The sequence below is a fragment of the Adelges cooleyi genome, unplaced genomic scaffold (genome assembly GCF_023614345.1).
Source record: "Adelges cooleyi isolate 19-005CV unplaced genomic scaffold, UGA_ACOO_1.1 ACOO_flye_CR_arks_rails_tigmint_CR_PRNA_9, whole genome shotgun sequence".
In the NCBI taxonomy this organism is placed as follows: domain Eukaryota; kingdom Metazoa; phylum Arthropoda; class Insecta; order Hemiptera; family Adelgidae; genus Adelges; species Adelges cooleyi.
In genome coordinates this window covers 15,384,938-15,409,251 of record NW_026096579.1, presented here as the reverse complement: position 1 = coordinate 15,409,251, position 24,314 = coordinate 15,384,938, and the positions used below count along the sequence as shown (strand labels likewise).

General features: G+C 30.0%; 2 protein-coding genes across 4 annotated transcripts in view; one reads left to right on the top strand and one right to left on the bottom strand.

Moving 5' to 3' along the window:
- Positions 1-3,365: 3,365 nt before the first annotated feature.
- LOC126846768 (nose resistant to fluoxetine protein 6-like) lies at positions 3,366-9,044 on the top strand. The gene is made up of 13 exons (XM_050586555.1): positions 3,366-3,492; positions 4,421-4,635; positions 4,701-4,918; positions 5,151-5,242; positions 5,326-5,516; positions 6,345-6,508; positions 6,577-6,745; positions 6,807-7,000; positions 7,240-7,381; positions 7,461-7,650; positions 8,142-8,284; positions 8,481-8,590; positions 8,900-9,044. Exons 1-13 carry the CDS (start codon positions 3,447-3,449, stop codon positions 8,994-8,996), a joined length of 1,971 nt encoding a protein of 656 aa, XP_050442512.1. The 5' UTR covers positions 3,366-3,446; the 3' UTR covers positions 8,997-9,044.
- A 1,977-nt stretch (positions 9,045-11,021) lies between these two features.
- Positions 11,022-24,314, bottom strand: part of LOC126847209 (fasciclin-2) — a 98,963-nt gene continuing 85,670 nt past the window's right edge. Inside the window, exons 8-15 of one of the 3 annotated variants that reach the window (XM_050587345.1) lie at positions 23,769-23,897; positions 23,383-23,657; positions 22,951-23,140; positions 16,244-16,375; positions 14,970-15,039; positions 12,979-13,107; positions 12,063-12,134; positions 11,022-11,942 (exon numbers count right to left, since the gene is read on the bottom strand). In XM_050587345.1, coding sequence (XP_050443302.1) covers positions 11,855-11,942; positions 12,063-12,134; positions 12,979-13,107; positions 14,970-15,039; positions 16,244-16,375; positions 22,951-23,140; positions 23,383-23,657; positions 23,769-23,897 — 1,085 coding nt within the window. In that variant the 3' untranslated portion in view covers positions 11,022-11,854. Of the gene's footprint in view, positions 11,943-12,062; positions 12,135-12,978; positions 13,108-14,969; positions 15,040-16,243; positions 16,376-17,205; positions 19,300-22,950; positions 23,141-23,382; positions 23,658-23,768; positions 23,898-24,314 lie in introns of those variants that run through there. The other 2 variants (XM_050587346.1, XM_050587347.1) reach the window with 2 other exon arrangements.

Genomic DNA, 24,314 nt, shown 5'->3' with positions numbered 1-24,314 from the left:
TCAACGGAACAAACCGGTTAAAGCAACATTTAATCATAATGTTATGTTCATAACATATTTGTAATGAAACAATATTATTTAATCTGCTCTACAGTCATAATATATCCCGGTAAGTCCCACTACAAGACCATAACCGTCATCAAGTATTTCCCTATAAATAATAGACAAATAATAGGCACATTATAATTATACCACCTATTTCGAAAGAATGTTTTGCTACAGATTTTTAAAAAATTGCTTATATTCAATTTTATACTATCAGTTCTATTTTCAGATACTAGTTCATAAACTACCCCAGAAAAACGGAATTAAAATAAATATTTCACCTTTTCTAGGGTTAAAGGGTTAATAATATTTATTATCTCAAAACCAATTTGGAACATGATCTACATCAATGCTAAAACCAATAATGTAACAAAAATCCAGATTTTGAAATACAAACACATGAATGTTTTGAAATTTAATTGTTCTACTTAGGCTCAGCATTTTTGGTGCTTAACGTCATCCAACGCTAGTTAAATTAGTTTTATTACAAAATATTAATTGAAAAGTCAAAAATCAGTATTTTTAGAGAACTCTAAAATGTCCAAAAAATGTCGGATTTTCTACTTTATGTGGCCAGAAATCAAAAAAATTGACTCTTTCTTTGTGAATGGTCAAGAATGATAAATATATGTATAGCTGTGTTAATACTCATTGCGTCGAAAAAAAACCAAGGTGAGGGCCCTAAGATAAGCCGATAGAGAAAAAAAGAGTATACTAACATTACATAACTAATTTTGTAGTAAAATTTAAAAGCAATTAAAAATTGTCTGGAGGATATTATTAAGAACATGAATTCATTAAATGATTACTACAGCTACGGCGCTATAGTAAATAGAGTGATTAAATATGACCAGAGGATAATCAATGAGTCATTAAAAATCTTTTTGAATAAGCCTATGAGCTATGTAGGTTCTAGAAACATCTCTGGTTTTTGTGTTTAATATATTTTCTTCTTGGACAATTTATTCTAACTTAAATTTTGTTATTACAGTGTAAAATATCATAAAAGTTCTTTAGAAGTTTTAATTTAAACTTTGATATTGAGGGCAGTTTGTAGTTAAAGAGAAAACTAAATATTAACTTTAATTAAATACTAAATAATACAAACAAAGACATTTATTGTTTCTATAGTACATATTTTTGCTATCTATAGATCGTATCTAATCGTTTTACCGAAAGAGGATTTATTTATTTAATTATAAGATTTTATATATAATAATTTCTTAAGACATTTAAAAATGTTAATTATTAATTTAAAATTCCAAAATACTAGGTTGGCCTATTTTTTTGAAACATTTCTCAACAAAAAATGTGTTTTTTAATTTTTAAAGGCAATTTACACACAAACTACACGCACTGCGCAAAATCTTAAAACGGATTAGGACACTGCAAGAAAAAGCATATATTATAAAAAGTTTAAAACAAATTTGTTTGTTTTTACCAGACTAACCAACATGGACTATTTCAAAATATCTCAAAGTCACACTTTTCTTTACCGGCTGCAGAGTATGTGTAATTAAAAGTAGGTACTATTTCAAAAATATCGTAAAAACACTTTTGCCAATAAACCGTTTTAAAATATTTTTCCTAGAAATTATAAGTATTTCTTTTATGTCCTGTGTTAAACATCCACAGTCATTAAAAACGCGCCTTTCACTTTTTGTTTGTAACGTTAAATGCATTATTTTATTTAATAACTGTAGTTGAAAATTACCAATTAATACATTATCATATACTCTCTATCATAATATTATTCAATATTCCCTCAATTGCTTGTCGTACGACCTAATTACTACAATAAGTAATAACACTTTATTGTGTCTGCAAAAATACTATCTAGAAACTCTGGATAGTGCTTAACACAAGCACCGTTAGCAGTAATGTACTTAGGATTTTGTCACCTTCAAGGAAGTTTTTAAAGCTTGTAACTATAAGTTATTTAGCATTGAAACACGGATTAATCATATTCTACTATAATAAATTGTTAACTGTTAATAGAAAAACCAATTTTGTTGAAAAAAAAACATAAATTATTTATATTCAAATGTAATGGTACAACTTAATTTAAAAATATAGGATTTGTTTTTTTCAGTAAAAACAAGGAAAATACTAGTTAATTTTTTTTTTATATAGTGAACGTGAATATAAATCAATTTGTTCAACACATTTTCCAACCAAGCGTTTATGTAATGTGACCATAAAAATACTTGTATGCATCTAATATCATTTTGTCAATCTTCAGTAATGAAATATCAACAGCATTGTAAATGTCTTTTAAAAAATGTGACTTCACAGTGCAGCTTCCTAAAAATTTGGCACTAAGACAATTGCTCAGCGTAAGACGATGAGGATACTTATTTAAATACTAGCTTAGCATATTATAGTTAAGTATAAATCATTCGGTTTTAAGACATAAGACAGAAGGTGTTAGAAAGGTGCAAAGTTTAAAAAGTTTACATCTTAAGTTAAAACTTTATGCTAAAAATCAGGAAATCCTCTAAAAAAAATGTCAAAATTAATGGGACTATTTTTCAACTTTTGACATAATATAACTTTGAAAAAATTGTCCAAACATTCAAAATTGGAAGGAAACATTTATTACATATGCACTTATCTGACATTAGCATTACTTTCAAATTTTCCTGAACATCCTCTCGCCCTAGGGAAAATTCGTTTATTTTAATTTATTAAGACTTAAGAGATTACAACTAGACAGAAGGTCTAACATATAATAATATTTATGAATTGCACAATTGTGACAACAAAAGTCTGTTTTTGTTACTCTAATAAAATGTTTACAAAACGACAATGCAATCCAAACGGAGACACGGGGAAGACGTAAGAAAGAGAAGAATCTTCCCACCCATCCCATGTAAATTGTAAGTCAATTATGCATGTAGGTATAGAGAGGTATAGTACCACCTAGTCCAAGTATTAGAAACGTCAACGCACATATTACACAGAAAGTATATATCTAAATGATATTTCTAAATCGTATACTTAATAACCTGACAATAATATTCAAGGATTTCCAGTTAATAAGATATACTATTACCTTTGGTGATTTATTAGTTTACTTAAGCAGCAATATTTGATGATATTTGGACAGTAAGTAGTGCAGGCGCCATAGAGTTAAAATGTTCCGTGAAATTGTGATTTTTTCATTTATTTTTCCAAGTGTCGTTTTCTGTCATGAGAAGGCATTTGTCGAAACAAGCGCCGTTTTCGATATAGCAAATATGGTTTTACAAAATTCTAGTTATTCTACTTTAGACAGAAATAACAACACTAACTACGGCTTAGTTTATCCTAAAGAATGGTTAGCTGATATTTTCTACCAATCCTTGGTAAATTTTTCAGTTAGAGATGTCGGAAGTTCGGCTTGTCAAATCCAAACAGAAATGTACTTAAACCATTTAAAAAATAATTCGCGTTGGGCAGTAAAAAGTAAGTGTTAATCTTTTAATACCAGCTGCTGTTGAAAATATTTATAAATACAATTTTAGTCAAATAAGGGAACAATTTATACAAAACATATTTTAGCATAATATAAAAATTTTTCTAAAATTTGGAAAACTACTTATGTAGTTAATTAATAACTTGATTGTTGAAATCGATCAAAGGTTCATTAATCATATTAATAGTAATAAAACATTTTATATGAAAGGTATTTTTACCAAGTATTAACGCGTCGATAAGCTGGTTAGGGTAAAAAGTTAAGTTGGTTTTGGTTTTTAACTTAACTAGTTACTCTATATATTACAATTAAATCAATGTTTAGAATCAACTTGTAGTAACTATCTAATACATTTTACTTTACAAAATGTAATACCATAATTTATCTTATCTAAAATAATAAATATAAATCGTAATGTATTTATAAACAAATTATTTTACTTGATTACTTAATTCATAATTTCGTGTTTAATTTAATAGTATGTATAAACCTTTTTAAATCAATTAAAACATAAATTGTTATACCAATAAATACAGACAAATAACATTAAACTAAGCACAGTAATACACAAACTTCGGAAGTTTAATTGCTTAGAAACGGAAGACATAGTTATAAACAAATTTAATTTTAGTTTAATAATTTTTACTTATCATAGTATGGTTTATTTCCAGATTCTAATTTTTTTTTTTTTAATAATTGATTGTTGTTACATACATTTTTTGCAATAAGAAAATGTGGATTCTCATTATTTATCTGTTTTAAAAGAGGTGCTACAAAAATTCGAATTTTTACAAAAGCCGTTATTTGAGTATTGTAAAAATCGTATTAGTTTTAATTTTAAATACAATTTGTAGCTAATATTATGTACCTAAATGAAAAAGATTTGATCATAATTGCAACCATTGCGTTTTTTTGTAGTGTCGGATTCATGGCCTAGGTATCTAAACGGATTATTAGCAGGTAGTACATATCATATGGGCGTTTACGATGAATGCGTAAGTGTACATCACCCTATCCAAGGAAAGTATTGTACAGCATATCTATACCTGCGAACGGCATCGAATCAGAGCTTCGCCAATTACAATAAAAACGCATACGGAAGTACTGAAAACGCTTGGCAAGAATCACTTGGGGTAATACAACTAAAAAAACTCAAATTGGCATATTAAAAAAATATAATTTCAAAGTATTTTTCTAGTTTATCAATTACGATGATATGTTTAGAAGAAACGAAGTTAAACTTGGTGTGTGTATACCAAAAGCATGTACACACACAGATCTGGAAGTGGCATTGCAAAAAGAACTCGTCAGAGTATTTTCATCTCATCAACTCAAAATACAAGTTGAAGTTCAACCGAGCTTGTGCACTACTGACGAAGATTTGTTCCCGTTCGAAATTGGATATTATACAACAGCGTAAGTAGAACTTTAAATGAATACTTAAAAAGAAAAGAATCTGATTAAGCTCAAAGGTAAGCCCTACATTGAGAAATAGCGCCTTAAGTTGTACATTATAGGTATTTTTGCCAACAAAATAGTATTTTTTGTTGTTAAAACAAACAAAGCAAAGTTATTATAATAATAGAAATACATGGTTTGGTAACTCTTTATAATTTTTGTATAATCTTATGCCTGGTTAATTTTTCAGTATTTTTATTGGATTGCTGACCCTAACTGCTTCGTTATCGACAGCTTATCACTTGATATTTTTGATTCGCAACGCAGATGCAAAAAAACCATGTAAGTATACAATACTTCAGAGGTCAATCAAATACAATAACAGGCATGAGAATAAATATTTATAATTACCAAAAATTGTTTAGTACACGTTTCAGAAATGATAATAATGTTTTCTGTGATTAAAAACGGAAGAGACCTAATCAAATACGACAGAAACAATAATTTAAACATTTACAATGGTATGAAGGTTATAACAATGGTTCTAGTGTTGTTCGGACATAAATTTATATTTTTTATAATAAATCCCATTTTGAATCCGGCATTTCTCGAAGAGGTAAATACCATTAACGTATTATACAATACTGTTAATATAATATTATACCCATATCCTCATGGTATGTAAATAATGTAAATAGTAACTGGAAATCAAAAAGGTAACGATGACCATTTGTAGTGGAAAATATATTGCCTTAAGTCATAGAAATAGGAGAAATTTGAAAATGTATAAAATACATTTCTAAATATTTAATTTGAGAATTCAAAAAAAAAATTTCTGAACACAGGTTTTTTTGGAACTTGTTTAATTTTTTTATATTTTCAATTTTTAAACCGCAAACAGTTTAAAATGTATTTAAAAATGAGAAAAATTGTTTTTAAAGTTGTTTTTTAAAACAACCTATCCAGCCATTTCCCTTAGATACTGTAAGAAATAATTCTATGCATCAAACAATTTAGAATAACTTTGCTACACATCTATTTTCGGATTAATTTACAATAATATGTTACGGTACATTTTTTTTTTTGTATTTATATTATGCTTTTGAGTAAGACGTCGCAAATTAGCAATTCCCTTTAAAAAATAATTTTTTTTTTTAATGAACTAGCGAAGTGTTAGGTCAAAACATATTGTCTTACTTTTGACCTTTGCAAACTTTGCAGAGTTACTTTTGGTAAATTTTAAAAATATTCAGAGCCAATGCAAATCTCAACAGTTGAGGCATTTATAAAGATTTATGTAAGCAATGATAGGTATCAATTTGTTTTTGTACAATAGATTTCGAAATTCATAACAGCGCCCCATATAATGTTATTTTTTTCCAATTAAGCCTATAGAATTTTTTTTTAATTTCTACCAATTAACTTGTTTCTATTTCATTTTTAGACTTACACGGTGGGTCCATTCTTTTTGTTGACTTGCATGAATCTGGTTGATCCATTTTTCTACATAACCGGTTACTTGACGTACGCTCTGCTAATTCCGCAGTTCAGCAAAACGGGGACCAATTGGTTTCAAGTACCACTCATAATTATATACAAATATCTAAGGTAATGTTGGACTTTTAACTGCCAATATTATCTCATATTATAATAATCTTTTCTACTGTTTTTTCTAGAACTCTTCCAATTTATATCATGATGATGCTTCTCACGGCATTTGTTATTCCTCATCTGGGAGATGGACCGTTTTGGTCACACAACATTTGGCCCGAAGCGGACAAATGCAAAAACTATTGGTGGGCTAATATATTAGTCATAAGTAATTTTATCGAAGCCGACAATCAAGTGAGTAGTAGTAATTTGTATAATCTAAAAATCCCTGTTGTATCCTTCTTTCTGTTTTCAGTGTCTCATCGCCAGTTGGTACATATCGTGTCTTCTGCAGTTTGTTGTCATTGGAACTATCATTATGTACATTTATGTAAAAACACCCAAAATCGGTACAAACATAATAGTTTTTCTGTTTTGTGCATCGTTAATAATTCCATTCGCCATGACGTACCACTATAAAGCATATGGAATCGTCAGAGTAATGATAACGTTAGTGTTTTTATATTATATTACGCTTGATTATTACTGGTATAGTAGAAATTATAATTTAATTTGTTGTCATTTTCGGTAGTAATCTAACAATTGTTGATAAGTCATATTACTACCTACTATTGCCTGACTTTACTATGGCAAAATGTTTTATAATATACACTAAATTAGGTGCAGAGGTGTAGTTGCCCTTCGGAGTTTCTTAGTAATCCACATTAGTGTTTTATGGATTTTTATAGGTTCTTGGAAAAGCCAAGCAACTCATTCGAGTATAGAAACCTTTATAGACAAATATACATTCGAGGTATACCTTTTTACGCCGGTATGCTAGCAGGAATTATGGCCGACGCCTTGAAGAGAAGGCAATTAAAAATATCCACGGTAAGAGTTAAGACTATAAAATATTACAATAAGTTCCAAGACGTCTTTGGCCAGGGATAATACCTACTTGAATTTTCAGATAACTACGTATTTCAGTACAACGATAGTGATTATTATATGTGTGTATGTTCAGTTGTACGGTAAAGTGTTCTACCATAGGCAAAGACCATACAATGCAATGGAGCAGGCCATTTATGCGACCATTAGTCATTGTACTTGGACCGTAATGATGTTTTGGATAACTATTTGTCACGTGATTTCTAGTTACGGTACGCTGCTAATTATACTCAATATTGCTTATAGGTATCTGAAGTGTTTTTTTTCTTCTAGCCCTCCCTTGTTTTATCCCTAGATTCGCCATTGGTCCCGGTAGTTGATATTTAAGGAGCTAAATATCTGCAATATGTGCAGGAAAGTAGTTTTTATTATTTTAAGTCAATTGATAATTTCCATCAAACTATTGTTAAAACTTAAAACACTACAAATACATTTATTACCTATAAAGCTTGTATTATAACCTAACCTAACCGATGATTCGGTTTGAAACGGTTATTTATTTATTACTTTCAGTTATTTTTAATTCCCAAATGTTTATGACTTTCCTACCACTGCTATGTCCTAAGTCGTACAATAGCTTAAACTAACCCGACTCTGTCTGGAGTTGTCTTTATGTAAAATTATAGATGCCTATTAGTTTTGGTACTATATTCTATACAACTGTACTTGTTTATACTTTTTAATTTTGTAATATGATTCACAGGCCCGATGGAGAAGTTATTGAACAACCGATATTTTGTACCATTAGGCCGGCTCTCTTATGCTGTATACTTAGTTAATATACCAGTAATGATGATGATCGAGAGCTCTCAGCGGGCACCTATAGGAATAACACTTGGAACAATGGTAAATATTTACAATGTTCAGCCCTCTTATTTACTGGGTTTATATTGAACGTTTTCAAACTAACCGGTTTTTAAATACGAATGCAATGAATAATCAATTTATTGCATGTATCTAGTTATATAGTTCTAACAAACTATAATAAAAAATTAATATATTCTTTTTAAATTTGAATTATTATTATTATTATTTTTTATAGCAAAACGGATGGATTGCTGGTGTTTTTAAAACATATTTGGCAGCCATAACAATGTATTTACTTATTGAAGCACCGTTTGGATTACTGATCAAAAAATTATTACTGGAAAGGTAAATTAAAATAAATATATCTTAAAAGTAAATCTCTTCACGTTAAATAGGTATGTTAGTTTCGGTGCATAGCTGAAAAGATATTGTTTTTACAGTAATTTTCTTCAATATTTTTATACTTCTACATATTATATTCTTTGACTACACCACTTAACTATGGCCAGAGACTATTCTGCTTACTATTTTGTTGATTTCTTTTATAAACAACAAAATCAATATTTGTCTGAATTTTACTACTTAGGAGAACTCAAAATGCTAAAAATATAAATTAAACAAAGAGCTAAATATTAATTTGATATTTTGTTGCAGAAAACATAATAATGCGAGAACCAATGATAAAACAAATCAAAGGGATTTAACAAGTAAAACAGTTCATCCGGGACTAAATAACACAACCAAGCTTTAAGAAAAAACACTTACTTCACTCGGGTTTTAAAAACCGTTTCGTTAACATTGCTAGTCATTTTAGAATAAATATATACATTTTGTATTTATTTACTTTATAAACAAAATTTGCTTGTACAATTTAAGTATATTTACACATGTGATTAAATATTCGAAACCGACGATAACTAATAACAGAGGTTGAAACAGTTATTTTTTTTTTACAAATGTGTTCAACTATAACTGTTTTGTTTTTGTTAAACCTTTACTTTTTCCATTTAAAATAAGTTATATGTACAAAATTGGTAATTGAAAAATAGTAAATGATGCGAGATAATTTAAGCTATTAAGATGTATAATGTATAATCTTCTTTTGAATAGATTTTTCCATATATAAATTAAAATTATTATTGTAATTAGTATTGAGGTATATTCTAATATCATGTTATATTCCCACTGGGTACAGACGATCCTAATCTTTTCCACCCATTCGTCTTAAATGGGATAAACAATTTTCTTTTGATCGTTCCTGAACAATTTAACAAAAATAGATTAACTGATTGATGATCGAAGCCCTTTGCCCTTTGGTTTTAAATTGAATAAGATGTACAGATATTGGACGATTTCTCCATTTGGTACAGTAAAAACAGAATTTTTTCAGTTATTATTAGTATTTTTTTTTTTAAGTAAAAAAAAATTTGATACTACTTCCATAAATTAATATCAGCTCAAGAGATGAACCACCGATAATTTTAAACCCTCGTAAAATTATTTGTGTTATAATATTTTTTCATACCCAACTGATAATGTATAACAAAATAAATTTATCTCGGTTTAGTATTACCATTAAATTTTTTTTTTTGTATAATTGCATTTCTTTTATTTCAAACACGATACAATTGTAAATTGTTTATTTTTAAGGTTTCGAAAAACATCAGCGCTCAAACATGTACCGATAGAAAATAATACAATTACAATAAATTGATTTTCGCAAAAAAAAAAAATATATATATATATATTTATCATAGGCAATTGCATACATTAAATAATGCTCAGGCCATAATTGAGTTTATATTTGTGAACACACCAACTTTCATTAATGGTATAGTTATAATTATTGTTATGATAATAAAATATAATATATTATGTACACAATCAATAGCAATATTTTAATGAAAATATTCCGATCAAGATATATTATAAAATTATATGAAGTATTATCAATAGTAAATTATTATTATTACAGAATATTATTATATTACTTTACACTAAATTTATACAAAATTATTATATAGTTTGTAAAGCACGATACCCGTACATTTGAGGTGCGCTTTTATTTATTAACTTCCGATATAATAGTACGATCACCATTAATATAAATATAATACAAAGAGAGAATGCTGTTATATGGAAAGGCCGCTTGTGTATTGAACTATATTTTAATTAGTGTCATATATATATATATATTTTTTTTACTTAATATATTAGCTGTTTAATTTCGTTTACACAATTGGAATCGACTTTCACAAATTTAATAAAATACATATATATTTTGTTTTCCTTGAATAATAATTAAATTTATTTTTAAGAGTAATATAAGTCAATAGAAAAAAAAAATAGAAACACTAAGCTATTTTATGTATAATTATAATAAATATGCATTCAATCTTAATTTTATAGATCCATAAATATATATTTTGTAATATAAAATAAAGGTATTATTTATATTTGACAGAAATATCAAACATAGGTAACACACAAGTACCGGTAAGCATTTTTCTAAAATAAAGCGGTGGTAATCAAAAAAAAAATAAGAAAAGTTTGTCTATAAAATATATGTTAGAAGTACTGGGTTTTTTTTTTTACACAACTATTGATATATATTTAAAAAACAAATGCAAATGAATAAAATGTACGATATTATAAAAAAAAATTAACGTTTTGTTTGAAAAATAACACTTGCATTAAAAATACACTACTGGCAAAAAAAAAAAAAATAATAATAACTTAATAGGTAAACGTGAATAATACAAAATGTTCAAAACTTACCAATGTTACGCTATTTAAGTAGTACAATAATAATTATAAACAATTATAAATAATAATAATAAAAAGTGGAGATGGTAAGTAAACATTACATACTTATAGGAACAATGTGAAATAATAAAAAAATGTTTATATAAACCTAAAATAGATGTACAATTTGTTTCGCGTATTTTAATCGGACTACATAAGTACAAGCTGCAATAATATTACAATACACAAAATAATGACTACATAACAAACATAGGTTACAAAACGTAATGAAAGATCGGGAGGCCTAACTGATAAAACAAATCCCACGATAAGTTATTTCAGTAAATAATAAATTTACAAATTCTGTATATTTTATAAAAGTAATAATACTAATAATAATAATAAGAGAGCTAAAAAAAAAAAAGACCAACGGCCTTTTCGAATAGTTGGCTACATTTGAAAATGCGTATGCAGAAACGCATAGACAAATTACAAATACGATATAGTGGATCGTTGGTTTATGTTCAAACGTATTATAAGCACTATATTGCACTATCTAAGTGGGAATACAAAAAGAAATTGTTCAGAAATAATATCGTAGCAAAAAAAAAAAAAACCAATTTGCGCAATAACCGAGGGCAAATCTAACAATTGATTTTGAAATAGTTAAAAATTAAAAAAAAAAAAAACATTACACTTAGAAATCAACAATGAAAAAAACTCGTTGCGAATAAAAGCAATAGCAGTAGTATAAAACGCTACAATAATAAATGCTAGCAAAAACACAGTCCTTTCTTATTATTATATCGATTCATGTTCAGTCGTTGAAATTCAATATTCTCGTTTCTCGTCTGGTCTGCCGCATTAGACCGCCGAATCTTTGCCGACGAACCGGGTTTGCGATACCGAACGTCGAACGTCGTACTCTACTTCAGTGTCTTTTTTGTTCAACCTGTATAGGATAAAAGAAAAAAAAAATTATACATACATACATATATATATATATCCGTTTTATTAACTCTGACACTCTTAAACCGACTTGTCAATACACAACGGTCTTTGCCGTACTCACGTTTCTGTCGGCTCGATGCGCATGTTACTGCTCTGGTAAGTGTTGCCGTTGGTCAACAACTCTTTGCCTTCGCTACAAAAAAAAAAAAAAAAAAAAAATGAAAATGATTACTTTTATCTCAACATTGACCGAAAGATTGAACGTTTGAAAGCGAGTTAGTATACTTTTAAGTTAATCAAAAAAAGCTTAAGCTCCGTGTGAACAGTTAATACATTAAAATATGTTATTACAATTCCAGCCCATGGTTATAATATACAGCGGGCCACCCGTTCTGTCCGCATGATTCGACAACGGTCCATCGTTAAAGCCTTTTTGTTAAATGCTGCATTACTGACACAGCGCAGCGACATTAAACACAGTACAACGTAGTTTTTTTTTTTTTTACAAACTTAAACATTTTATTTATTTATTTTTGTCATACACGTCCACGCATACACATGTTAATTTATTATGTTACATTAATCAAAACGAATTTGCATATTTTTAAGAATAATAATTAATTGTACTGTGTTTAAGTTTTGCACGGCTCGTAAAGTGTCGCCGCGACACCGTTAATATTACGTATAGTGCAACAAAACGCTTGGGCAGGTACATAAGAAATGTAATATGTAATTTTTTTTTTTTTAGTTAACAATTATTAGATATAGAAAAATTATTTTGAAAAAAAAAAGAAAAGCAATACATATTTATTTTTAATATGCAATACCCATACACACACCACACACACACACACACATTATTTTTTTTTTTTTAGAAGGCATACGGCAAAAAAACGTCGGTCGTGAAAATATAATATATTCACAGAACAGAAAAAAACAGAGTAAAAAAAAAAAAAAGAAAGAATAAAAGCGACCAAACCAAAATGATTACATAATAATATTAATAATAATTAATTAAGAGACAACACGTTTCTTACAACACAAAGTTCATATCTGGCAAGGGGACTTTCTCTACGTCGGAAGTGTAACTAGAACCGTTTCCATTACTAGATGATTCGCCAATGCTGTTGTTGCAATACGGCAACGGAAAACGCCAACCGTACAAACTGAAAACGGCCCTCACAATTTAAACACAATTCAAAACATCCAAGTCTCCGTTTTCACACTTTGACTACAGCTAATATTTAATTATATGGTTAACAGTTATTACATTATATTATGTTATTACACACACAAAACAACAATACCACGGTTTTTTTGGTAAACACAGTTGCATACAACAAGTTGCACATAAAATTGAGTTTGGGCAAAAATTAAAAAAATAGTTATCATTGCATTCACATTGAAAAAAGTTTTACATACACACACACACACATATCTGCTATTGATATAATAATATTTGTACCTATATTTGTAAAGTTTGCCGCCACCATTTAAACTACATTAAAACGGTTCTCGGGGCAAATACAAGTTGTACAAGGTTTTTGAAATAATTGTTTTAGTTTTAATAGGGGAGAAAAGTACTTTACCGAAGTGATGCATATATTTTATTATAATACCTACATAAAAAAAAAAATCATGTACTGTAATATGCCTACGATACACATTTATGGCAGTGGCCGGCCTTAAGATAAACAAAACAAATGGAATCTTTAACATGTTCTCTATTATAATAATAAATAAGCTCAGATTTCTTTGCTATTGTGTAATGGTCAAGTTAATTAATAATCACCTTGTACTGTGTAATGCATGAACACAAAACAAGAATAATATGTAAATAAAAAGATATTTTATAATAATATTCACAAAAGCATATATTTATCGTTAAGCATTCTCTTCTTTATTATTATTTTTTTAACCGAATAAATGTTTTAAATACTTGGCGGGGTTCATTGCGTTTTCATTTCTCAAAACTATGATTCCATTATTTTTTTTATAACTTGTACGATTGCTTTAGAGATATGGCATATATTCGTCAAAGTAATGGTAAACCATAAAAATGAAAATATGCCTTCTACGAAAAAAGGGTTATGCAAATGCTATGCAGGTTAAAATACCAATGGCACAAAGAGAGTAAAAAAAAAAACATAAATAACGTAGCAATGTAAAGTATTCAAAGTAACACAAACAGAAAAATTGCAGTGTGTTTAAGTATTGTTTTCCATAAAAAAAATCGTTATCAAACGATTATTATTATAATAATTATTTAAATATGTACACAATGTATTTGATACATGCAAAATGAATGAAATGTTATGATTGGCAACAAAAAAAAAAAAACCTAAACATTAAAAAATATTATTTACTGAGTTAGGTATAAATTATTGTTGAAGGGATGCGGCAAAAAGTCACAAACGGTAAAACAATTAAACAATTCATCGATTATGGCAAAAAATATAAAACATTTTTTTTTTGTTTCAGTGTAATAATAATTGTCGCAAACTGGAAAAATTTGTTTGAACTGTTTGCCGATGAAAACTATTAATACAGTAATAATGAATAATATTTGGAAAAAGTTAATTTTTATAAAAAAAAAAAGAATATAATTTATTTGTCATGATTTACATAAACTGTCAGGTATAGGATTTAACGGTCTGAAGTTTTATTGACTTTTACGAAGCACTTGTCGAGGTAAAAAAAATTGAATTCAAAATGTAATTAATAAATAGATTAAAAAAATATATTATATTACATACTCGAATAGGACATGTTATCGTTTTTTTTTTAAAAATTACATTTAAATATGAAAAAACTTCTTTGTGTACTTAAAAAAAAAAAATGTAAATAATGCATAGTAAAACAATGTACGTTCGTTTTGAATGTGAACACAATGTGGATGATGATTATATGGAGTGCCCAAATATTATATTATGCACATACACACAAATAAAAATATATAAAAAAAACCCCAATTAGTAATATTTTACCAGTAGGTATTAGTTAGTTATAAGATAAAACTGAGGCATACCTTCCGAGCTTTGTGTCTTCGTCTCTTTTCTTTTTGCGACAACACCATCCAAACAATATGAATAAAATACCTGTATTAAACATTTTAAATAAATAAAATAGTAAATTAGCTTATAAAATTATTATTCGATTTATTTTAACGCCTTACACTGGTTAAAATAACTGCAATTATGTAGTTTATCTTTTTCAAAAATATTTTTGTTTATATTTTATTACATACTGTTAGACAACATTCAAATTTTTATTTTTTGTGTTTTATACAGCTTTATCAACTTTTGAAACTTAAACGGTAACATATATAATATATTTAATTGGATTTTTAAATTAAGAATAATTGACTGAAAATGTGGATTAGTCGCGATAGCCAGTTTTTAATTAATTAATTTAAAAGTTATTTGATTAAAATTTAGGAAGGAAGTTGGAGTGCGTTTGAGTAACGCTTGCCAATAACAATAACTCTACACTTCACCCTCGCCGACGTCCTAAATTTTAAATCCATTTATTTAAAAATTACTATCGACCGGCCAAACTAGTCGAGAATCGTTCTCAATTTAACAATTCAATAACATTTTAAGCCCTTTCAGTTGATAAAGATTTTAGGAAATACTAAAAAAGAGCCAAAATTAGATAATCATGAACCGCTTTAAAAAAAAAAAGTGTTAATATCGAATAAAATAGGTTTGCCCGAGTTGGGAGATGAAGATCTACCTGTACACACATTAAGGAATTCGGATGCAAACCAACGTCTTAGAGTCTGGAGTTGTTCGATATTTTTGGCTGCGCCCCAGAGTTTAATGCGCAACCCCATGGCATAGCTTGTAATAGTATATATTATTGTTTAATTTAGTGTGTGCAAGTCGGTTTTGGGCGTTTTTCTTATTATATATTATATAAGTGACTAGGAGGCAGATGAGATCGAGATACGGCCGCTGAGATCCAGAAAGGTACTAATATTTTTTAAATTTTATTATATGTATCGTCAATTGATTCGATAATTTTCCAAAACGGTCATCATTCATTGTATTCAAAATAATGCAAGGGTGGGGAGGGGACTAAGGAAATTCATATCCTTCTAAACTTGTTCAGTCTATAAAAAAATGTCAGCAACTAATCAGGGACGGCCCCCCAACTAAGGTTCTATCATTTTTACTGAAATTCTGAGGGAGCTTTCAGAGTTTTTAAAAGGTCTCAACTTACTGAGCCCCTCTAGTTGCCACAATGGAATGCGATATTGTATAGCTGTTTATTATCAGGCTAAATAAAAAATGTACTGACCCGTGTTATTGACAAAGTAACAAGACACGTCTATGACGACCAATATGGTGAATAGCACGGCCAACACTATGCTTATGATGACCGACGAACTGAGACGGTTGCTGTAGGCTGGCTGTAACGGTATGTCGGCACCTAGAACGACGGACAAGCATTAAAAAAAAAACAACAACTAAGAAAAGTAAGTTATATAATAGTATAGGTATTTTATATTGTAATGCGTCGCCAACGACTTGTGTGCCTATACAACAAACAGGCGCATTCTCGACTTATGGATGCGATTGTTAGGGAAAAAAACAAATTTATAATTATAAAAACGTTGATAATAATAATTAGCTGCGGTGTTAAACGACGATTTAATAGATTTTTTTTTCATTTATGTGTGATTGGAGATTGATAATAGCTTAGGTTATAATCGCTCAAGACATTACCTGTGTGTGTTCATAACGTAGTCAGTGCAAACATTTAAACACGGGACACTTCCACACACACACACGACAGACAGTGGGTCATAAATTAAATAAATAAATAATAATAATAATGAAAAAATAGAAGCGTTAGTGCAAAGCGTTGGTACGAAAATATGAAGTGACAAGTTTATATTATTATATATAATATATATAAAGAAAAAAAGTCCCGACCTGGATGCATACAAGTAATATATTATTATATTATAGTAGTAGTGTTAGATAGAGCTTTGTCATTGCCTGGATGTTTCCACGACTGTCGTTTTCCGGGATTGCAACAAAAGACATGCAACTCTTTATATTACTATATATGTATATTTTGCACGTTATCTTACCTGGCCATGTTATACTTTACTCTAACAACACAGCAGAATACATCACAACAATATTCGCACAATAATAACAAGTTTTTTTTTGTTCTATATGCAAGTTACAACACATTTTTTTGTTAAAATAATAATAGTTCAATATTTTTGTTTATTATTGTCAAATTACACAATATATCGGTGTACACAAATCGATGAATTTACAACATACTATAATAGGTATAATATAAATAGGTAGGTTTACACTTGTAGATATACATAATACATTTTTATTTCTATAATATTATAATATGTGTATATTTGTTAAAATTATTACTTAAACGAGATGCTCAAAAATGTATTATGTCATTATCAGTTTCTTATGGGCGTTTCTTAAGTTCTTTGTACCTACCGAGTCAAGCAATATTATTATAATAAACTTGTGTTATCTAAATCAATAATAAAGTAAAAACCACTGCATCTCGAATCTGAACCGTAAGTGCGTAATACAATCTCTAATAATATTGAGTTTTGTGTATAATACACACAATTGGGTACATAAGGTACTTGTCGTTTATGAGAAAATACTAAATTATAACGTGCTGGAATGTGTTGCTATAAATGCTCGTTAAAAAAAATGTGATGTTGTCGTCAAAGAGTTATTCTATTTTTTTTAGCATCACCGACCGAATAATTGGAAAAGAAAAAAAAATGTATCACAATATGAAAATATATTTTTACAAAATAAAAACTAACTACTACTAATAATAATAAAAAAAGAAAGGACATCACAAACACTCACACTAAAAAAAAAACGCTTATTATATGTATAATAATGTATAGTATATGGTCTAATTTCTACTTGACTAAAAATAGTATATCATTATAATATTAACAATAACACAAAATTAAAAATAAAGCAATAGGTACACGTTTTTAGCAAATTATATTTAAAAAAAAAAATAATAATAATAAAAAATGCCATATCGATTTACAATTACAGGATAACGAAACGGTTAACAACAAAGTGCAATGATTTTACTTGATTATCGTTTACGTTGAATTTAACATATTAAATTAAAGCATTTAATTACAAACACAATAAAGTGTCGTCGCTCTTAACTGTAACATGAAAATCTCGCTGGACATACACAACACAACACGACATTATAATCCGTTTCATTCGTCGTCTCAATCTTAAGTGCAAGATTAACCGTTAGGGATTAAAAAAAAAAAATAGGGAATCGTGGGAAGCGTTGACGACTTAATGTTGCTTTGATTTCTGCAAAAAATTACAATCACCGAAGCAATAACACGGTCAAGTCAACGAATATTACTGATTTATACTATTTTTTTTTATATGTATATTTTTTTTTGATCCGTAACGGTCTTGGATGAACGACCCGGTTTATAATTTTATATATAGATGTCATAATATTATATGAGGTATAAATAACAGTGGCGCCGAAATCATGCATTTCATGTAATTTTAGGCGGGCTGGTTATGTTAATCTCCAATTACTGTTGTTGCTTTACCCCTTTCCAGTGTCCCCCGTTGAACACTTTTTGTTTTGTTCTTTAAATTGGCAACACTGCAACAACATTGATAAGCAAAGTCGCGACCGCAAGAGATATGCTGTATTGCTGATATAGTCGATACAAAAGGTATAAATTGACTTTGAATATAATATTATGATTAAATTTATTTGCCAAAAAATATGTTTACAAAAAATACGTGTAGTCGCTATAATAGACAAGAGATGTAAGAATTCGGATTTCCAGTGTAAAAATATATATATTTTTTTTAAATGGCTCACAAAAATCTTTCTTTTTTTTCCCACTCAAACATAGTATTTTAAACCCACTTTAGTCAGTGCTTTTTGCAAGCATTTTTTTTTATCGAAAATTTAGAATTTTACATGTAGTTATAATACTATACAGCTCTAATGGGTAATTTAATGATTATTTTGAATTTCCCTTATTTAAAAACGACGATTCGGCGCCACTGGCCTAAAATGATTATATACAGACACACCCTATGAACACAGTAAAAAGCTGTCAATAGCCAGCCAGCTAAAAATGAAATAATTTTTTTTTTTTTTGTTTAATAGCGAATTATTCGTATGAGAAAAATGGGGGTTTTTTTTTTAGTATAATAATCAAAGAGCGATTGTGTTTTAACGGATGAACCGGATAACCGCCACCGTCAATAAGGACATGAAATGGTACACCGACGGTCGTCTGATTGCATTTGCCGAACTGACGCTGGCGACTTTGACGTTTTGCTCTGTAAATCACACATAACACACAAAATATTGTTGGAGTTTTTTAAAAAGAAAAAAAACAAACACAGTGGGTGCGCGCTCACAAAAAAAAACCAAGCCTTTGAAAATACATATACTATATTTATATTATATACTTTCAAATATACCAGTACACAAAAAATCTAAAAAAAAAAAAATAGCAGAAAGAGAGAGAGAGAGAGAGACAAATACATTATCGCATTAATACACAAGCGGACGTGGGATTACAATATGCACATATCAAGTATTGCTGTTATATTATTTTGTTTTTAGTAATTTCGTTATATACAGGATGGTCCATCTTACTCTATTTCCATAAATACGTAGAGGAAAAATTAATAAAAAGTCTTAGGGTTTGAATTTTCATATATTTCTTTGTTCGATATGGCTTTGCAATGATTTGAATTTAAGGCGAATATTCGATCGGTCTTTTATACAACGGTAGTTTCAAAATAATCATATTTCCTGAGAAATGAGCGTCTTACATCGGATGAAGCACCCTGTATACGACGTGTGGGGTTTTAAAGTGAATTAAACGATAACGATAACTACCTTTGAGCACTCCAACCCGTTAAATTGTGCACTCACTACCGCCCTAAAAGCCTACAAGACCAAAATAATAATAACAATTCTTTAGGATATCTAATTTCATAGTTACGGACGTGGGCGGCGAGCTACGGTAGTTCTAATGTAAAAAAAAGAAGCATTTTTAAAGGTTCATGACAAAAAAATAAAACTGAAATAAGTCATACCGCTAATGCCCGTATCAAAGAAAAACATCTCTTACATATACCATTGCTTGGCCGTGTTTTTTTTTCTGAATTTTCTAGTAGACTGAATTTTTGAAAATTAGATAGTCATTTTTTTTTTGCAATTGCGTTCAACTTATTGAAAATTAAGTAACACTACAAAAATCAGTAAGTCAAAAAGATATGGATACTTAATTTGTTTAAACAACATTTAATCTAGTTTTAAAATTCTGTTTTTCTGGTTGATTTTTTAATATGTTTTTCCTATAACATAATTGTAATTTTAACGGTGTGGAAGGGTTTCTAAATGTTATGGGACCATCCTAATAATCCAATAACGATACGCTAGTTCCGCTTATATTGTTATAGCGATGGAAATGGGCGTATTTAATACCATTAAAATAATGGTAACAATACAGGAAGGAAAAATAAACGACAATGGATGAAATTATTGTTATTATTATTATTATTATTATTGCTGTTGTAGAGTCCGGTAAGTAATCCGATGGAAAAAGCAAAAAACACTCTTCGTTTTAAAAGTTACAAAAATAATAATAATGATAATGTATTATTAGCAAGCATAAGTAGTAAGCAATAGAATGAACAATAGCAAAAAGCTTCATCTATGTACAGAGCAATCGTAAATTACAGTCTCTTGTTTCCAAGTTAAAAGCTCAGCTTTTAATGAATTTTTGTTTTGTTTTGTATTGCTATTAGTCGATTCCTTTAATGCGTTGTATGAGAAATAATGACTTAAAAAAAAAATGTGAATATACAAGGCGAAACAAATATTTTATAGAATTTAACGGGCAGCACTTGATTAAAATACAAAATCTTAACAAAACCCCGTTGAAGTTTCGCATCGAATGAGAAGAAAACGGAAGCAATTGTTCGACTCGAAGCAATGTTTGCTATTATTGCTTGTTGGTGAATAATTGAAAATCCGACGAAGAATAATAAGGACCCTCAACTGCTGCGACTGGACACAATGAAAAGACAACCCCGTAAAACAAACAAACCCCCTCACAGGCCCCCCCCCCAGGTGTTCCGTCGCCAAAAGGAATTCATAATTATTATTCTATAATATAGAGGCGAGTATTATATTATTAAGATTGTTGTTGACTTTTGTTCGTTTGTTTTTCGGTTAAAAATAAGATCACTATTTACGTTTCGTTCTCAACTATATGGCCAGACCATAGGAGTAAAAAAATATCACCCCATTTTTAGAGGTGTCAAGTGCGCATGGTCGGTTGCATCTTCTCTCGCCTTAGGAACCACCGGGAAGCCAACATGGAAACCCGGGACTTGTAACAATATTATGATATATTTAGCCGAGTATACACTAGTGGCGTCCCGAGGCAAGGTAGGAAACCTAACTTTATATATATTTCCGAATTGGCGTCCCAATGATCCCTAATTTTATTTTACATAAAAAGGTCTTCAGCATAGCTGCGGCTGAATTTACATTTAACTCTTAAACTTAAAAAACATAATATAATATGTTTTTCTCGATCGAACAATCATTTTACAAATTAAATTTAAAACAATACCTTCGCAGATCCGCATCGAAGCTAATAATGCAATATCAATTTAGTTAAATGCAAAGCTACAAGGAAAAACGGCTATAATTTAAGCTATTATAAAGAATATGTCAACAACATAAGTGCACAACCCGCACCTGTGAGTCTTTTTTGAAAGTTACTAAACTTTTATCTATTTATTTGCACGGGTACGGTTTTTTTTACAAAAACACGACTTAGAAAATAACCTAGTCGAAAGTAGACTTCTGTTACGGGACTACCTAAGGTCGGCTACCACCAAAGTGCTTCACATTATAGAGTGATACTACAATAATAACAGCTATTGTCTTAAAATCAAGCGTCATTATCAAAAATATTCATGGCTGGCGCTAGACAATATTACAACTTAAGGCAAACTCCGATTTTTCCGTCTTTTTAAATATTATTACTGTAATAAAAATGTTCAACTTGCACACGAAAATTGCCACCCTAAGTTGCCTCTATGTCTTGCGTCGGCCCTGACTACATTGTATACAATATAATAAATAAACATCATACAATAATAATTGTAAACACCTTTTAGGTACATGCGAGTTAATCTAATAGGCGTACAGCAATTATCTGCTTCGGTATGTAACATTAAACACTCAGCTCTAGACCTTGGTTTGTTTACAAGTAATACTGCCGCACAACCACCAATCACAATTCACTATCGAGTATTATAATATACTAATATAATGTTAAATAATATTATATTAAAATTGAATATATTTTGCGCGAAGGAGCTGCTAGTATTGTGGAAAATGGCAAAAATCAAATAGGTCGTTTGTGTTTTCGATCCGGACACGACAGGACTCGGATGGTAAGTTTTTGGAGATTTCAAGCAAGTATGTATGCCAAAAAAAAAACACACACACTTGGCAGACCTAGTCAGGCCGCAAGTATGCGTAGGTCTTCTGTCGTCGGATCCAAAACACAAGCGAGCCACGACAGTGATAATAGTAATATAAGGTACAATATATGATAGGTAATGATTAGATCAAAATATGTACTGTAATTATTGCGTGTACAAAATATGTAAACAGCTATAGCCTGCATAACGGTGAGACGGGTTTTTTTTTTAAAGAAAAGTAAACGCTAAGCGCACAATATGACAAGACATTTTGTGTTCAAATCCAGCTAATCAACCGAACAAACGAAGAAACGTTTTCTATGCATCTATTTTATGGTAATAACTAATACATAGAGTATTTGTTGGACGCGCTAGGCCAGGCATGTGTATAGAATATATTTTGCTTTGCCGACTTACAGCCGGCTATAAGAAAAGTCGGCCGACAAGACGTTTTGCGCGCGCGGCGTTACTCACCCATGGCGGTTTTGAAGACGAGTTCGGAGGGCACACTGTAGCCTATGTCGTTGTGGGCTCGGACTTCGACTTTGTAGAAAGTGTCGGCGTTCAGGTTTTCCATCAGCAACGACGTCTTGTCCGGAGACTTGAGGTCTTCCGTTCTACATGACTCTCTCTTCTGCGTCCACACGGTGTTGATTTTTTCAATCTATCGCAACACAACAACGAGTGTTAGCGCGGTAAGAGACTTGAAGGACAAGAAAAATAATGCAGATGGGCGACGATGAAGTAAGTGAGGTTGATAGGTGTATTCAAATACTTAGGAGAGGACGTGAAAAATAGGACGAATTGTGGAGAGGATCGTCTCAGGTGTGTTTTATGCGATAGGAAGATGTGCTGTACAAAATATCTAAGTATAACAACATAATAATAGTATTGTTATCGTCTCACCACACAGTAGATGACGTTGTAGCGGTCGATGGGTTCGCCGTTGTCGGCCGGGATTTTCCAGTTCACCTCGTAGCTGTTGCCGTACGGCGAGTTTATGTAATCCTCGGTGTACACGTCTTTGGTGACCAAGATTTTGGGTTCTTCCGGGGCCGATCTCCTGGGCATGACACGCTGTTCGACCACTCCCCAGTCGCTGGTGCCCACCTCGTTGATGGCGGCGAACCTGAAATGGTACGTCCTTTGCGCCGATAACCCTTCCAATATGTACGGCGTATCTGTTGGTAAAAAAAACCGCCGTGTTATTATCGATCGGATCAATACTAAGGACGATTAACAAATCCCAACCGACCGTCGAGTTGGTCAACTGCTGTCGGTTGCGTACTTACCGACTGGCCAGGACTTGTTGCGCGCCTCGTCCCACGACTGGGTCAGCTCTTTGTATTGGACGGCGTACGCTTTGATTTTGATACCTCCCGTGTCCGTGGGTCCGACGAAACTGAACGAAATCGTTGTGGCTGCGAAAAACAATAAGTACTTAAATCGGTCATTTCGAAAAGGCAATATCTATAAATCATAGTTTTTCCAAAAAAAAGAAGAAAATCCCTTGTCGAACGCATTTGTTTAATTTGATGAACGGTTAAAAGCTCCAGGTCGTCTGGGTCGTTTATTGTAAAAGTGGTGTAAATAAAAAAAAATAAATAAACGGTAAGTTCATTTATAACATTACTTTTAGTTTCATTTTCTAAGTTACTACAAATTTGTAAAACCTTTGATTTGTAATTAGTGATAAAAAATAAAAAAACACTGAATGAATAATTGTATTTTTTTTTTGCTACACATTAATTTACAAAAAGCTCGTTATTTCAAAATTCAATTACAAGGAGATAGGTATTTCACTTTTACAATCAACGACACATATGGCTGGTATTTTA

Excerpts from the sequence above, each read along its gene's own strand:
- LOC126846768 (XM_050586555.1), top strand. The coding sequence starts at position 3,447 with ATGTACTTAAACCATTTAAAAAATAATTCGCGTTGGGCAGTAAAAA. Across the intron at positions 4,636-4,700 it reads CTTGGCAAGAATCACTTGGG|TTTATCAATTACGATGATAT; the intron begins GTAATACAACTA and ends GTATTTTTCTAG. Across the intron at positions 5,243-5,325 it reads CGCAGATGCAAAAAAACCAT|TACACGTTTCAGAAATGATA; the intron begins GTAAGTATACAA and ends AAAATTGTTTAG.